This window comes from Haemaphysalis longicornis, unplaced genomic scaffold, assembly GCF_048455015.1.
Source record: "Haemaphysalis longicornis isolate Haplotype H1 unplaced genomic scaffold, Haemaphysalis longicornis Haplotype H1 scaffold_3, whole genome shotgun sequence".
Taxonomy (NCBI): domain Eukaryota; kingdom Metazoa; phylum Arthropoda; class Arachnida; order Ixodida; family Ixodidae; genus Haemaphysalis; species Haemaphysalis longicornis.
The window spans coordinates 169,805,604-169,820,638 of NW_027526335.1; the positions used below are offsets into that span (position 1 = coordinate 169,805,604).

Consider the following 15,035-nt stretch of genomic DNA (forward strand, 5'->3'; position numbering starts at 1 on the left):
AAAGAAACAGGAATTCGCGGCAAAATCCGCGACACATTGCAATTCTCAACGCCAATGAACGAGGGATATTGGCACCCAGACTAAGTAGCTCCGCCAATGACATACAATTGCGACGACCTCAAAGAAACGCGGTGTGCCCTGCAGGCATAAATAAATGATTTGTTTTCTTACGTGTTGTTCATTGCGCTCTGTGCCAGTCACGGCCGTTTAGGCACGTGGTAGAACCGCTTTTTGCTAGCGCGCCATGATCAATATGCAGCCGGCTTGCCAGGCAAGACGAAACTAGTGCCTGTACGTGACCCGTGTTGTTAACGATCTGGAGCTGCCTTTGCAAAAATTGTTCGCCGACGTTAAGGAGTCTTATTTGCCCCGCTATCGCAGTTCCCAACGACAACATTTGCTGGCCGTACAGGCGTAGCTACACCTATGCTTCTCAGAAATATTTCGATGCTGAATATCTACTGCGCAAGCGCAATATTTCCTCATTTTCCGCTCATTTTCTGCTCTTATTTTACGTTCCTAATCTACTGAACGCTACGTGCTACGTTTCAAGGTAGCGACGATCGAGAAAGCATATGTTTTCTGCAGCACCAACGCGATGGTGTAGGGAATCTTTCTTGTGAAAACATCTCCACCTTCAACTGCGGATGCGACGTCCGGCGACGGCATTAGATTGAGAAGTAAGTGAAATTCGCCTTTTAATTTCTTACTTCCGGTTTCCGGTAAAAGCTATTCTTAGCCGCAATTCCCTAAGCGGAAATAGGGTAACATCTTTTTTACGATATGTGCTTTGCCGTACCGTAACATGGTTGAATTGTGCGTGCTAACTGTCGGACTCATCATCACATTCATAACAATCTTAACTCTTTCGTTACCGCGGGAAATTGACCAATTTTGAAGGGTCTAACAAAACATTTTTTTGTGCTATACATATTGGTTAGGCACACATTGCAGTGACATAAAATGCAGATTATTCCACGCGCTTTCCAACGACACCAGTTTTATTAATGTTTTCCTAAATAATGATTCCGAAAAAAATTATCGAATTCGAAATTTTTGTCCGCGCGTCGAAGAAAAAAGAAAAAAGTAAGTTGTGTATAATAAACCACGTGTAGTAGAAAAAATTTAGAATATACATTTTGTAGGTAGACATTTCAAAAACCGGTCCTAGAAAAAAAATTGAGTTGCGCAGTACAATTTGTCAGATATAAAAGAAAATGTTAGCCCACGTGGTGCCCATGCCATGTGGTGAAGCCCAACCCCTATTTCAAGTTTTGCTATTTTGGATAGTTCTCTAGAAGAAATCTGGTGGTTTGACGTGATTAAAGGCCTAAATTAGCCTCCAATTGATGTAAAAACACCTTGTCAATGATTATGACCAGCACAATATTGAAGGCAAGCACGTGATGTGAAAAAATCCGCTTGGAGTTGAGAACCAAACTCTTTGGTGCATGCTTGTTCACGTTCTGATGATCGCTCATCAGTCAGAACTTTCATTTGCGTTTTATTATCATGTTCTGACTCATTATGGTAGCCCTGCTTGCAGGAATAAGGTACGATGCGCTAGAATCATGCCCAGCAAGCTTTCACCAAGCCGCCGTCGGGCTGTGAAGCGAGTTCAGCACTACGAGCCTACTACATTGCAGCGCCACCTAACAGTTTTGAAAAGAAACAAATACAAGGCTGTTGGAGACTTTGTCAGAATAAACAGTACTACTAAGAAGCGACACTAGACTTCCGGAAATACCCCCGTATGAAACCGAAACTAGCCGGTGAACAGCTGGCGGTGTTCAAGGCCAATTGGAAGCGTTCTCGTCGTCTGAACTGATACCCGATGACTTGGTGTTATCGTTTGACTTTCAGCGGAAGCTCTTATCGCAGAAGCAAGGCGTAGATAAAGTGGAAGCACGAACGGCATGCTTGTTTTGAGGAGCAGTAGCGGGCAACGGAGGCGCCATGGCAAATGAGCTTGTAGTTGGGTAACTGCGTAGTAGCACCAAATATGAATTTCGCAATGCGAAAACGAAACCGAAACTGCTGGAAACTGGTTGAAAATGTCAGGCACACTTGCTAGACATGCGGGGGACCATCAGAAATAAGCTTTGGGAGAATAAAGCTGCCCTTTGTCCGAACCAAAGATCATTAGTGAATAGCTGGGGCCATTTTTAAGTAATTATCACCTCTCAACGCTGTCGGATTACAAAGCTGATCCCATTATTTGGTATTTGACTTGCCAGGAGCCTTTTGACAAAAAAAAAATATTATGGTAATGCAGCCTAACCACGACCTGCATCCTTTTTTCTCAAGTGCAGCCGCCACGCCCCCTTCGTCAAAAACACGCGCACCTCAGCTCGCAAAAAACGCCGCCAAAAATCTCAATGTCGCCGGAGCGGGAAAATTTAAACTGATTCTAAAAGGGCAATGCCTAGACTAATCACTGGCTGCATTAGGTGTACGAGAAACGACTACAACATGTCGAAATAGGCAATATAAATCATCGATCACCGGTGATCGATTTGAATAGGCGTGGTAACGAAAGAGTTAAGGTATATAATAGTACGGTGTTAAAATACTCATGGTTGCGCTGCCATGCAGCCAGAAGGTGCGAAACGTGCAGCTTTCCGAAGTTTCCAACACCATCGACGAGCGGGTCGGCAAGTGAAGAATCGTGCGAACCGGCTGAGAGTACGGGGGGTGCAGGCAAAGCACATTCTTCTCACGTCCTCTTGCTCCCAGTTATTAAAGACGACAGTCTTTCTTGGGCTACCTAAATGCAGAAATTTTAGTCTGTCAGTATGTCTGTGTTTCTGTCTGTGACTAGATTTACGCACCTGACCAACGTGAAACCGAAGCTGCGCAGTAGTCTTATATACCCACAGCCAAATCTCAACGTCTAAGTCCGGTGTCAATGTTCATACTTATCAACATTTTTGAACAAGAACAAGACATTACAAAAATATAAGGCAGAAAATCAATGCTTAAGTGATATTCACAGTTTTCTTCATTAAAAATTGATGGATGCTTGGTTTTTGCGAGAGCAAATGAAATACTACAACTGCAGAAACCGTCGGCTGCTGTTTCCCGCGCTACTATAGCTCCTGGTGGCATTTAGAAATCAAACCTCAACAGTAACGAAAGGATTCACTAGGTAGGTTCCACGTTCTGCTTGGAACGTTGCTGGGGTAGTGCTACGGGTTCTATAAACGTTGTAGTATGGTGCGCCGATTCACGCGCGTCTCCTCTGTATGGCTACGGCATCGAGGAACCCGACTTGGAGCTGTGGAACGCCGTAAATTTAAATTCACTTGACCAAAGCTCCACAGTGTTATCTTGGGAGGAATGAAACACGAGAGGAACAGCATGGGAGGGGAGAGGGAAAGAGAAGGGAGGCATATACTTGGCAGGGGCGCCAGTCGGCTATCGTCTTTCGGCGACATTTTCAACAAACCGATCAGATGCGAGGCCATTTTTTGCACGCGTACGTACTTTAAGTGAAATCAGAAGTTGGAGGGAAGGGCGTCGGGTGGGGAAAACACACGACAACAATTAACAACTGACACCGACCATAATAGTTTACAATATACAAAGACGTTACGACTCCCCTATGAGAGCCGAAACGTCTTTGATTTTAAAAACGTTTGTGGTCGATACAGTTAATAATTGTTGTGAAGGGTACGTGGTTTTTGTCTTCCGGGGATGGTATGAAATCATCAGTGGAAAGGAAGTGAGTTAGTTTGAGATACATGACAGGGACACGGTCACCTAACTGGCGTATTTATGGATTGTTCCTTCTGTATTCTGCCTCTGGTGGTCAACCTGTGAACCAGACGCTTGCTCGATTCCTCGGTAGGTCACTTGCTGGTTGCAAAGGCCAATTTTCGCGTTTTGTGCGTTCGGGGAATTTCCGCAAAGGTCAGCTACCGCGTTTCTTTTAATAAGGCAAATACTTATCTCTTTGTTTAGTGTACTTTAACAATCCTTGAGAGAAAACCGATTACTAGATTACAAAATCTACTCTGCTGCATAATCGTTCCATAGCACGAGGTGTTCCATAGCGTGAGCACTATGCGACGCGTGGCCGACCACGCCGATCCACCGTATTTGAAGACACCGGAAGAACCGGCCGAACAGGAACGCATACAAGCAGCGAAATAATTTAGCAGACTAATTCGATTGAAAAAACATACACAACCGACCAAATATGCGCAGAAGTCATTTTGCGCAGGATTTTGATATTTGGCAACCTTGCGCTGTGCGCGCGGAACCAGCGGCAACATATTTCTCCATTCATAACCGAAAAAAATGTGTTTTATAACCGAGCAAAAAATGCCTGTCCGTTTCCGAGGTGGGCGCTGCACGGAAGAGAGAGACCACAAATGACACTGACCGCCGATTACGTGTAAAGCGGTATCGAACCCATTGAATCCGTCACCGTTCTTCTTAGTTGCTCTGCCTCACCGCCATTTCGGGCATGGCCTGGTAAAAAATAAGGGCTCAGTTGTAGTTCCCTTCCAGCAAAAGAAGAAAAAAAAAAGAGTTTGGTTCGAGGACTTTGTTGTTAAAGCCGTTTCACACTACGGTCATCGAGGTGGCGGGCTTTTTTGTGCGTAATTACAGGTTTAAAATTAAGAAATTTTGATACCGAGTTTCGCAGACGTGACTGTCCGCTGTAACATTACGGGCAGCAACTATTCACTACCGAGACAAATTTTGTTTGGAATTGTGGCACGTTTTTGTTTTTGCTGTTTTCGCACTCACGTTGACTTGTTCTTCGAAAAACAATTCTTTTCGGCGATGTTTCTACTCGCTTTTTTCATGGCCTGCCGGTTGGGCGAGATTGCTATTAAGTCACTTCTGCGGTGAAGGGGACCTAAAGAAGGTGCGGCCCTAATCTGATTGTGGTCTTCCGACTATTTCGGGATGGACACTTTCAGCACGGAATTGGCGGAAGATGGGGTCTACCTTCGTGGCATTGAGGAAGTCCTGGCGCCTCTGCTATGTCATCGGAGTTCCAATCATCTTGCTCCCGGTGGCAGCAGGCATCGGGGGAAAGGTATGTTGTTATTTTTGCTAATGACGTTTAAAACTCGAAACCCAAACTAAAAAAAAATGCGGCACTGTTGACCGTCCAAAACGGATGGTATCGGAACGAAAGGCGGAGAGCAGCCCATAGGGCAAAATGTGACCTCACGTGCGGAGAATAGATGCAGACCCGCCGCAGTGGCTCAGTGGCTAAGGCGTTGTGCTGCTGAGCATGAGGTCGCGGGTTCAATTCCTGGCCGCGGCGTCCGCTTTTCCGATGGAGGCGAAAAGCAATAACGCCCGTGTGTACGAGATTTCGGCGCACGTTAAAGATCCCCAGCTGGCGAAAATTAATCCGCAGCCATCCACTACGGCGCGCCTCATCGCCTGCGTTGCGTCGGCGCGTTAAACCCTACAACCAATCAAGCAAGAATACATGCAGCTCAGCCACGGAGAATTACGAATCTTGAGAAGTAGGGGTGTAAAGTGAAGAGGACTGTGCTTGTATGTCACTAAACAAAATATGGGAGCACGACATTTTGTACCTCTACTTACACAATGTTTTTAGGGAGTTCAGGCTTTTTTAAAACAGATGGGGTCTATATTTTTCAGGTATTATTGTCGTTTCGCTGTTGTGTGTCCCTGCTAATGAAAAGCAACAGCGCACAGACTTAAACGGGGCTTGGCGCCGTATGTACGTCCTGGGTGATGGTGTCAAACCAGTCCGCCTCGCATGGCTAAACATTTTTATTCAAAGAAACACACGAAGGAGTAAGACAGCCCAAGTTTTAAAGTAACCTTTCTCATGCCTTGTAGCGACTACTGTTCCTTCCAGCTGCCTCGACTCTTCCCGTTCACGGGGCAGTGAAAGGTTTACACTGCGGTTGAGACAGGGTTGGTAGTCATGGTTGGAATCGCACACTGAGAGAAACCGTAACGCGTAGAGGGCGTCGCAGAGTTTTCATGCCTGCTCGGGAGCTTTCGGCTCCCAACGTCGAAATTGATGATATTGTATATCCCTCTAATTTGTAATGGTCGGGATAGTGATCAGCCTTAATCCGTGGTCTACTCAAGGAACTTTCTGATGGCAGGTTTCCTACCAACTAATGGGGCGACCTTTTTGGCGCAAATGAGGGTGAAAACGAGGCGTGAATGAAAAGGTCATCGTTATCTGTAGAATTTTTCCAGCCTCAGAGTTATTTGTTAATATGTCTTTTATGCCCCGCATTGCGCGGCACATTCAGCATAATGGAGTTTTTCATGTTGTAGGCTTTAAGCAATTCGTTCCGGCAAAAATGATGAGCCACCAGCGAAGCTGTTTAGCGCACGTCACACAAATGTCGCAGAATCAGAAAGAAAAGGTTGACCCCTTTATTTTGAAATTAATATTCATGAGAAGCAATGAAACCCAGCGTAATAATACAGTCTTCTTAGAGGCCAACTGTGATGCAATGTTTGCTGGAAAGTTTTGATAAACATACAGTTAAAGCCGTTTTCTGCAATCGCACTTCTCCTCGTAAAAGCAGGTGCTTTGGCCCTAGTCGGCAATACTGACACGTTTGCAACTTCACAGCGAAATAACCCGTCGCGAAAAGTGAATGGAATTAGGGGTAGTGATCGAGCAGTATTTGCGGCCAATTATGAAATAACTGTTTTGGGACGTTTTGATGGAGCAAGATTTAAAGGCGTTTCTTGCTAAACATTCGTAATGAAGTTGATTTTACCGCAAGGCATTTTTTGGCTTCGCAGAACAAAATTTCAGGAAACTTAGCCAAGGAAAGGGTTGCTTTAACGATATTAAAAGAAAACGGCGTTTTCTTGAGCGAAAAATTTACGTTGGAGATCCAGATACACCACATAAGCCAATTGCGCTCCTTTGTTTAAAAACGAATTGAACATTATTATTATCATTAACATCATCAGCCAATCTACGGCCACTGCAGGGCAATGCCTCTCTCGCCCATGGATCTCCAATTATCGCGGTCCTGTGCTAACTGCGGCCAATTTATCCCCGCAAACTTCTTTATCTCATCTGGCCATCTAACTTTTTGCCGCCCCCTTCCACGCTTGCCTTCTCTAGGGATCCACTCTGTTACCCTTAATGACCAACGGTTATCTTGACTTCGCGTTACATGCCCTGCACACGTCCATTTCTTCTTCTTCTTAATTTCTACTAATATGTCCTTAACACGCCTTTGTTCCCTGACCCACTACGCTCTCTTCTTGTCCCTTAGTGTTACACCTATCATCGTCCGTTACATTGCTCACTGAGTCGTTCTCAACTGCAGTTGAACCTTTTTACTGAGCCTCCAAGTTTCTGCATTAATATCATTAGTTCAAAATGGCGACGATATTCAATAATAGTATCAAGGAATTGCCTGGTATGGTGACCGATAGATTAATCGCCGTAAACGTTTTGCGAGCGTTCGGCGTATTTTTGTGGAACAATTTACCGTCTTTGGAGTTCTGAGCCTGATGCTAGCAGTCGTTCTCTGCGTGAACTTCGCATAAATCCCACACGGTAAGGTCAAATGAGCGCCTATTTTCCCAAAGCTTGCAAGGAGTATCATCATCATCGTCGTGATCATCACATTATTTATTTATTTAGTTAGTTAGTTCGTTGGTTACTTCGTTAGTTGTTTAATTATTTAGTTAAAAAGTTACTTTGTTAGCTAGTTCGCTTGTTTGTTTGTTAGTTATCAAGATCCCCCAATGGAGCATCACCTAAAGAAGGGACGAACACAGCGACTTACGTTTTTATGAGGATGACGGGAAGGGAAAACAACAATAACAGAAACGTTAAGGCAAGAATAGGAAGAAATTATGAAATGCGACTCGGCAAACTGTTTAGCCCCAGCAGTAATCGTACGCGTGCGCTGTGAGGAATTCTTTCGGCATGGAGAGTTAGGTTAAATGGCTGTGCTTTCCCGTAAGTTAGTAATTAGGTAAGTAAGTAAGTAACGACGGTCCTGGTGTGTTCAGTTAGGACGCGTTATGTTTTAGCATGAGGCGATAGAAAACGAGTGGCCCGGAGTTTTAGTACCATGGTCACACGATACTATTTACGATGACGACGACCGGAGACGCCTACAGCCCGTGCCCATAAGGGACGTCGCCCCTAATATTACACGAAAAATCGCTGTCACTACCACTTTTAGATGCACCAACTCACCCAACAATGTGTTTCTACAATTCCTTACGTACATGATTTTCAAGAAGCCTAGTTCTCAGTTTGGTTGCGTGGGGAAAGCGCAGTTTTCAGCTCGTCTCCTTTCTTCTCTTCACTCCCAAACCAGGCTGGCTGGTACGCCTACGTTCTCCTCTGGATGGCCTCCTACTGGTCGACTGAAGTGATCCCGCTTCCTGCCACGTCTCTCATGCCCGTCTTCCTCTTTCCCTTCTTCGGGATCCTTTCTTCGCAGACCGTGGCTTCGTTTTACCTGAACGTGAGTAAACATCAGCCATTTTCCAGATATTCCTTCCCCAGCATCGTCCAGAGTACTACTTAGCGAGATCGAGACGGCGTATGGACGAATAACAACACTGCAGACTTTTGATACCTTGTATTCTTATGCAGCAAATATTGCAGTAGGTTTTATTCATCTAACTTTGTCTTGAACTTCAGTTTAAACAAGGATCAGAGGACACATTCATTAGGAAGAACGGGAGAGTATGGAAAAGTGTAACTCTTCGATGGCGTGAACACTATAGCAGTTGATATCGGGATGGAAAGTCCGCCTGCCAGTGCTCTCTTTCTTCTCTCACCACTCGAACTCCTCTGTTTGCGGCTGAAGGCTGCATAACACATTCTTTGTGCTTTGCCGTTGTCCATGAAAGCCTCATAAGAAACGGCGTTCTTTTTAACAGCAAAGCTGTTTAAGCTTTTAGTTGCGACGTCCAGCGTTACCAGAAAGAAATACCAAGGAAAAAAATTTCACCATCTTACCGTAGGGGAACCCTGAGTAGTATGCGAAGCAGCCATGGGGTCGATTCAAGTTCCCATTAGTTTTCAGTTTGATCGCGGCGTTGCGGGAGGAGAATGAGGGGAGCGGAGCGCACGCGCGCGTCATTTATACCGCGGAGCTGCAGTGGCGCCCCCAGTGGAGTATGCAGCGGCTACCGTCGCGTCTCTAACCCTGAGCTGCTTCGCATTATCGCGCGCGGAGCCGCATGTGTTGCCATTCGTTGCGGATCTCGCAGAGGAGAGGAGCTTCGGAGAAGAGAGGGGGAATGCCGGAGAGGAGAGGAGCGTCGAAGAGGAGAGGAGGAATGCTTCGCGTACTAATCAGGGTTCCTACGTGAGGATGACGACGGTGGTTGAACGCGAAGCTATCTCATGATGGATTCTTTGGTTGGCCAATCCCTAGGGCCATCCTGCCGCAATCATCATCAGCGGTGCCTGGCCAGGCATGCGCAGTGGGGGTGTGGTACTCAGGGTTCCCCTACGGAAGGGTGACGACGGTGATTAAACGCGAAGCTATCTCGTGATGGATTCTTTGGTTGGCCAATCCCCAGGGGCATCCTGCCACAATCATCATCAGCGGTGCCTGGCCAGGCATGCGCAGTGGGGGTGTGGACGCCGCGGAACGGCGCCCACACAACGGCGGAGGGAACAGGCTCGACCATAAGCTGCTTCGCATCTAAAAATACGGAGCGCACGTGTGCGCGCGCCTCGTGAGGAGCATCCCGGTGACGGCCAGCTCGACTTTCGAGAACCGTCCAACCAGGGTTCTTGGTGTGGCCTCTTGTGTGTTGTTCTCCTCGCCAGTTGACGTGCGTCCGCGCCTGAAGCAGAAGCACAGACGCCGAGTTCGCACTACAGAAGCCGAACTCGGGAAGCCGCTTGCCGCGTGTTTTAGAGCGTGCTAACGCGGTCCACTTCGGGCGAGATGTGAAAGCCTACGGACCAAATGATCTCAGCCTGCCAGTGGCGGAGAAATTTCAGCGGCAAGTGCGGAAATCCCTGTGAAGTGCAACAACCGGGTCGCCGTCAAAGGAAGAGGTGCCGCCAGTTGTGCTGTTTAGTTAGCCTTTCACCACTAGGGCACGCTGCGCAATTTTTTTTTGCTCTTTCACAATTATGTGCATGGCTACTAAACTGTATCTTTTAAACCCTCTAATAAACTGTTCCCTCACCCTATGGGTTAACTGAATCTTTTTCCTTTTTTAAAGCGCAGCCTTTATGAGTCGGTCCTTGGCTTACATGACGTCGTCGGTGTAATAGGCGAGCCGGATAGAGCGAAGAAATCTTATTGGGAAATAAATTACGCGGTCAGTAAATAGAGTGCAATGAAAGCAGCCACGAGACAGGGAGCAGCGCTAGAGTGAAGAGATTGCGGGAGGGTGGAAAAGGAGAAAGAGTGAGGAGGAAAGCGGATACAGAACGTACGAACAAGTAGGGAGAGGGGAGATGGGTCACCAGGGTCGCCAAATCCGGCACCTTCCGTGGTAACTGCTTTTCGTGGCTTGTGCCGACAAAGCTGAAGCTAAGAGTGGCCCTCCATTGTACATACATGTACGCCTATGTACGCCAAAGTTTTCGCCACACATTGTTGCTATGTGGAATAAACTAGTGTCGCTACATAAGATACAGAGTGCCGTCACTGAGGCACGCAAGTGAACAACGGTAGCCATTTTGGTGTCTATCAGTATTGCCAGATTGACGCTTCTGCGCCCCCACCACTACTTTTGACGAGGCCACTTGTAAACAACACTGCAGAAGTGACCGCACCACAGAATTTTCAAACACACTCCTGCTGTTGAAATGCTGCGAAGCGCGTTAGCGTTAGCTTTGATTCCCGTTCGGAACGACGCCAGTAGCGCGCAGCCGCAGAGCAGAGAAGACAAGCTGAAGCTACCACAGTATACGGACACAAAACGCTAAATGACAAAACGGTGGCGCCCATGAACCGTCGCTGTGTAAACAAATGTCACGTGATGCTTACTGACCAATGATCACGGCGGCGGCACGGAACAATAGGAGAGAAGAGTACCGATACTCTGTAACATTATCAAGTGATACTAGAATAAACGGTGCAGTCACGCTCGAAAGGCGCCTAAAATCGCGTCACATAGCTGCGTCATCGTCGGTCAATGTTTTTTTTTTTCCCAGCAAAGCAGTTTTGCTCTGCGTACCGGCCAAAATTGCCCGAGTTTATCGGGTATCCACGACAAAGAATAGCGAGCGCTCCCTCCAGAGCTATAGTCTAAAATACTCCGTAGCCCTTAATATGGCATAGATATGTCAGAAATTAATACAATTCTCGTGACCGCCATGACCCCTCTGCAGTTAAGCCGAGTCTTACTCACTGGTCATAATGGGTCCGAAGTGGAGTTGTCGACTTTACAGGACAATTAATTGAAGCGCTAGGCCAAGGAGACAAGTGAGTCAACGCATACAAGGCGCTTGTGCCGTTGTCCTAACGCTTCAATTCATTGTCATGTTCTACCAACAGGCACCCTTATGGACTTTACAGGATTCCCGTCTGCTGTCGATGGACGGCCGTCGCGGAGGGAATATGTTTAGAGAAAATGGCTGTAACCCTTGTTTTAGTGAACCTACACTCAAATATATGATATGAGAATATTTTAGAAAACAATTCACACCATGTTACGTGTATGTGTCTCTTTCGATCACTATAGAAAGTCACATACGTAACTCACTATAGCTTTCCACCAATACAGCTGCGCTGCTCCTTCATTTCAACAGTGGTGGAAGGGCTCTGAATTGTCTACAGGTAAGAAGCACCAAGACAGGTCATTGGTGGCGTGCTACTTTCTTCGCAGATTGCTAGCAAACCGGTAGGCTGGCTACTAGCCGTCAATAGACAACCTTGCATGTCAAAAAAAAAAGGGGGGGGGGGGGTCACAGGAGTGTGACGGTGTTTTTTTTTAATGGAATGATAAGCGCGTTTTGACGACGCTTTGCGTCCGCGTGCTTCACGCGACCAGGGACCATTTCGACTGTGCTGACTGACCCTATTTTGAAGAGATGGCTATGCGGTGGTGTGGTGCGGTGTTGTGCTAAACATTATATGGCCATTTCAGTAACAATAGGTGGTTCGTCACGCACGGTGCGGAAGTGTATTGTGTGGACATCAGCACTGCCGCGAGCCCCTGCTCGAAGAGTATGTTGAGCGAATAACAGTTTTTTCTAAATGTCGAATAACTGAGATTATATCGAGAATTACGCTGGCGCTACTCAATCACTCACTCCCTCACTCACTCGCGCACTCATAAAATCATACTTAAGTCCACTGCATGACGAAGTCCTCTCCTGATAGACTTGCAACCTGCGCTCTCCGAGCCCTTTGTTTCCCAGCGAATATCCTCCTCTCAAACCCCCATTCAGGTATTCGCTTCATCGTACTCCCAGTTCGGCCCCTCGGTATCCAATCTGCCGCTCTCGCCGTGCACCGACGGTCACCTCTTCGCATTACATGCCCAGACCAACTACTGTAATTCTCTTATTTCGAGATAAAATGCCTACCAATCGAGCATGCCTTGTAATCCAACACTCAGGTAGAAATGCATGCACTCATATAACACCACGGCTTATGCACATGCGGTATTCCTCATGTGTTGTTGATTTTAAAGCACCGCTTTACTACTTTCGTCCAGCGATTTCGTGGAGGACGCGCAAATGACCTTTTGACCGGAGACACACCCCCGGCGACCCACCCCATCGTCGTCGTCGTAGTGGTTCGTTGAAAAGGAAAAGAAATGGACTTGGGATAATTTTGAGCCCATCTGGTAGCTCACCGGCATACAACACAGTCCGGGGGGTAGGGAATATAGAAGGGGTGAATAGGATAGGGTAAGGAAAAGGAGATAGGTAAAGAGAGAAAAGAGAAAAAGCTAAGGTACCGCGAAGAAAAGAAGCGTTGCCACAGTCACTGGGGGCCACCAAGCACAAAACACATCACAAACACAGGTCCTGGCGTCATGCTGCGTCCGGGAGAAGTTCTCGACGGGAGCGGTGAAGCTTAGAGGCGAGGGCTGTGCTACGATGAGTCGTGCATGGCGGTCCGAAGTGAGGGGAGCTTGCTGGGGGAAAATCCAGGCAGACGAGCGGTTACTGGCGAGCGAGAGCAGGCGCTCGACGGCCCCACGCAGCAGAGCGCGCGCCGCCCGAAAAAATCATCCATGGCTCGCGACGCGTGGCTGGCATAATCGCGAAACCACCCCGGCCGCGCAGGAGTGAACGAAAAACACGTCCGCACCCCACGACGACCGACGCCAAACTCCGACCCACCCCACGCAGCGCATCGCGTGATTCGCCGGGTCCGCTGTTGGCGCCTGCGGGCGCCAGCGCCGTTGCTGCCGAGGCAGCCAACCACCCCGCAGCCGCCATGCAGGCGTCGCTGGGTCGTTTCGGGAAACAGGACTCGTCTAGCGCCCGGAGATGAGAACGGTACGTTCGCCATGAATGAACGCCGCGTTCGCCCAGCCTCCTTCTGTGAGCGTTGCACGGAACCGAACGGCTTTCAGATGTGATCAGCAATACTGCTACATAAAATGTTTAATCAAGCGAAACCAAGAATCAACCAGACTAAGCCGAGCTTCTGCTTTGCGTATCCAAGGTTTGCTGAGCTAAGCCGCAGCCATTTTTTCCTAGGTCACAATGCGATGTCATAAGATTGCCCTAAATGACTATGCATATGTGCGCATTCACCCTCAAGAAGACCGGGGTGCAGACATTGAGCTAAACATTGTATGTAAAAATGTGTTCTCTCAACCTCCAGGACATCGGAATGTTCGGATTGTGTTCACTGGTTACGGCTGGCGCCGTCGAGACGAGCAACTTGCACCAAAGAATAGCGCTGAAATCCTTACTCGTTGTTGGCACAAGCAACGTTAGGTAAGTTCTGCGACACTCCTCATTCTGCCTTTATTGATGTAAACCACTCAAAACGAAGGCTTCCAGTAGCTTCCATCTTTAGCTTGAAAGAAGCGTTAATTTTATTTCTGCAGTATAAGCGGCGGGGCCGCTTTCGGTGGCTGTTAAAAACTTTATAAAGTGGGCGCGTGCAACATGGAGCTGATGTCAGACGTATGAGCAATTCGCGAAGCTCGCCCATTTACCGACACAAGTTGAAAGTTCATGCTGGTTCAATGATGCTTTTTATATCTATACTTTGATTGACTCCGATCGTATGTTTGAATGTAGTATCTAACTACTTATGAAGACTGGAAGCAACTAGTCTGCGTGGGTTGCTGCGCTATAACATAGGTTGCAGAAATTAAATTCATCACGTCGCTCTGCCATGCGTTATACGTGACCCCGGAAAAAAAAATTACACCATCTTCCCGTGGGGAACCCTGATGAGGATGCGAAGCATCGTGGCGGTTCCATGTGGTTCCATTGTGTTGCCGTTATGTTAAGTGATCTGGTTTTTACCAGCGCCAGAGGGAATTCCGCGTCCGGGTCCACACCGGTGGCAAAGGCACGCAAGTGCTGTTGTGTTACGGTGACTAGGCGGTGCTTCTTGAGGCGCCAAAACTCGTCCATCATGTTCGTGTCGATGTTGTCTGTGGTAGAATCGGTAGTCTCCGTCAGCTTTGGTGAGGTAAAGGTTGTTGACATTGGTGCACCGGCTGAGAGCAACGTACACGCCCTCCTCTTCGCAGCTGATGATGATGATGATGATGATGATGTCCTCAAATATTTTGGCACGTACCCACAAGGGGGGATTGGCCAGGGCTAAACCGGTTAAATACGTGGGGACTTCAAAATACTTATTTCCGGAAAGAGGCTGTAAAACGAAACTTAGTTGTGAATGAAACCCGAATTACCCATTAATCAGCAACGTTTAGCAATTCAAAAAACGACCTCAGGCAGAAAGAAAATTTTGAATGCAATTATATATATATCCCTCCTTGCAAACCCCAGCTTTGATGCGCCAATAGATAATATAAGTGTTATCGATGAAGTCAAACCCAACCGCTCAATCGGCTCCTTCAAAAACAGTTGTCTAGCTGTTGAGAAACGGCGACAGTCGAGAAAAAAATGT

The 15,035-nt window shown here is 47.3% G+C and overlaps 1 protein-coding gene across 1 annotated transcript in view; it reads left to right on the forward strand.

The window, feature by feature from the left end:
• Positions 1–225: 225 nt before the first annotated feature.
• LOC144175528 (solute carrier family 13 member 2-like) overlaps positions 226–15,035 on the forward strand; it is a 51,935-nt gene continuing 37,125 nt past the window's right edge. Inside the window, exons 1-4 of the mRNA XM_077704603.1 lie at positions 226–680; positions 4,935–5,053; positions 8,319–8,468; positions 13,767–13,882. Coding sequence (XP_077560729.1) covers positions 4,952–5,053; positions 8,319–8,468; positions 13,767–13,882 — 368 coding nt within the window. The 5' untranslated portion in view covers positions 226–680; positions 4,935–4,951. The remainder of the gene's footprint in view (positions 681–4,934; positions 5,054–8,318; positions 8,469–13,766; positions 13,883–15,035) is intronic.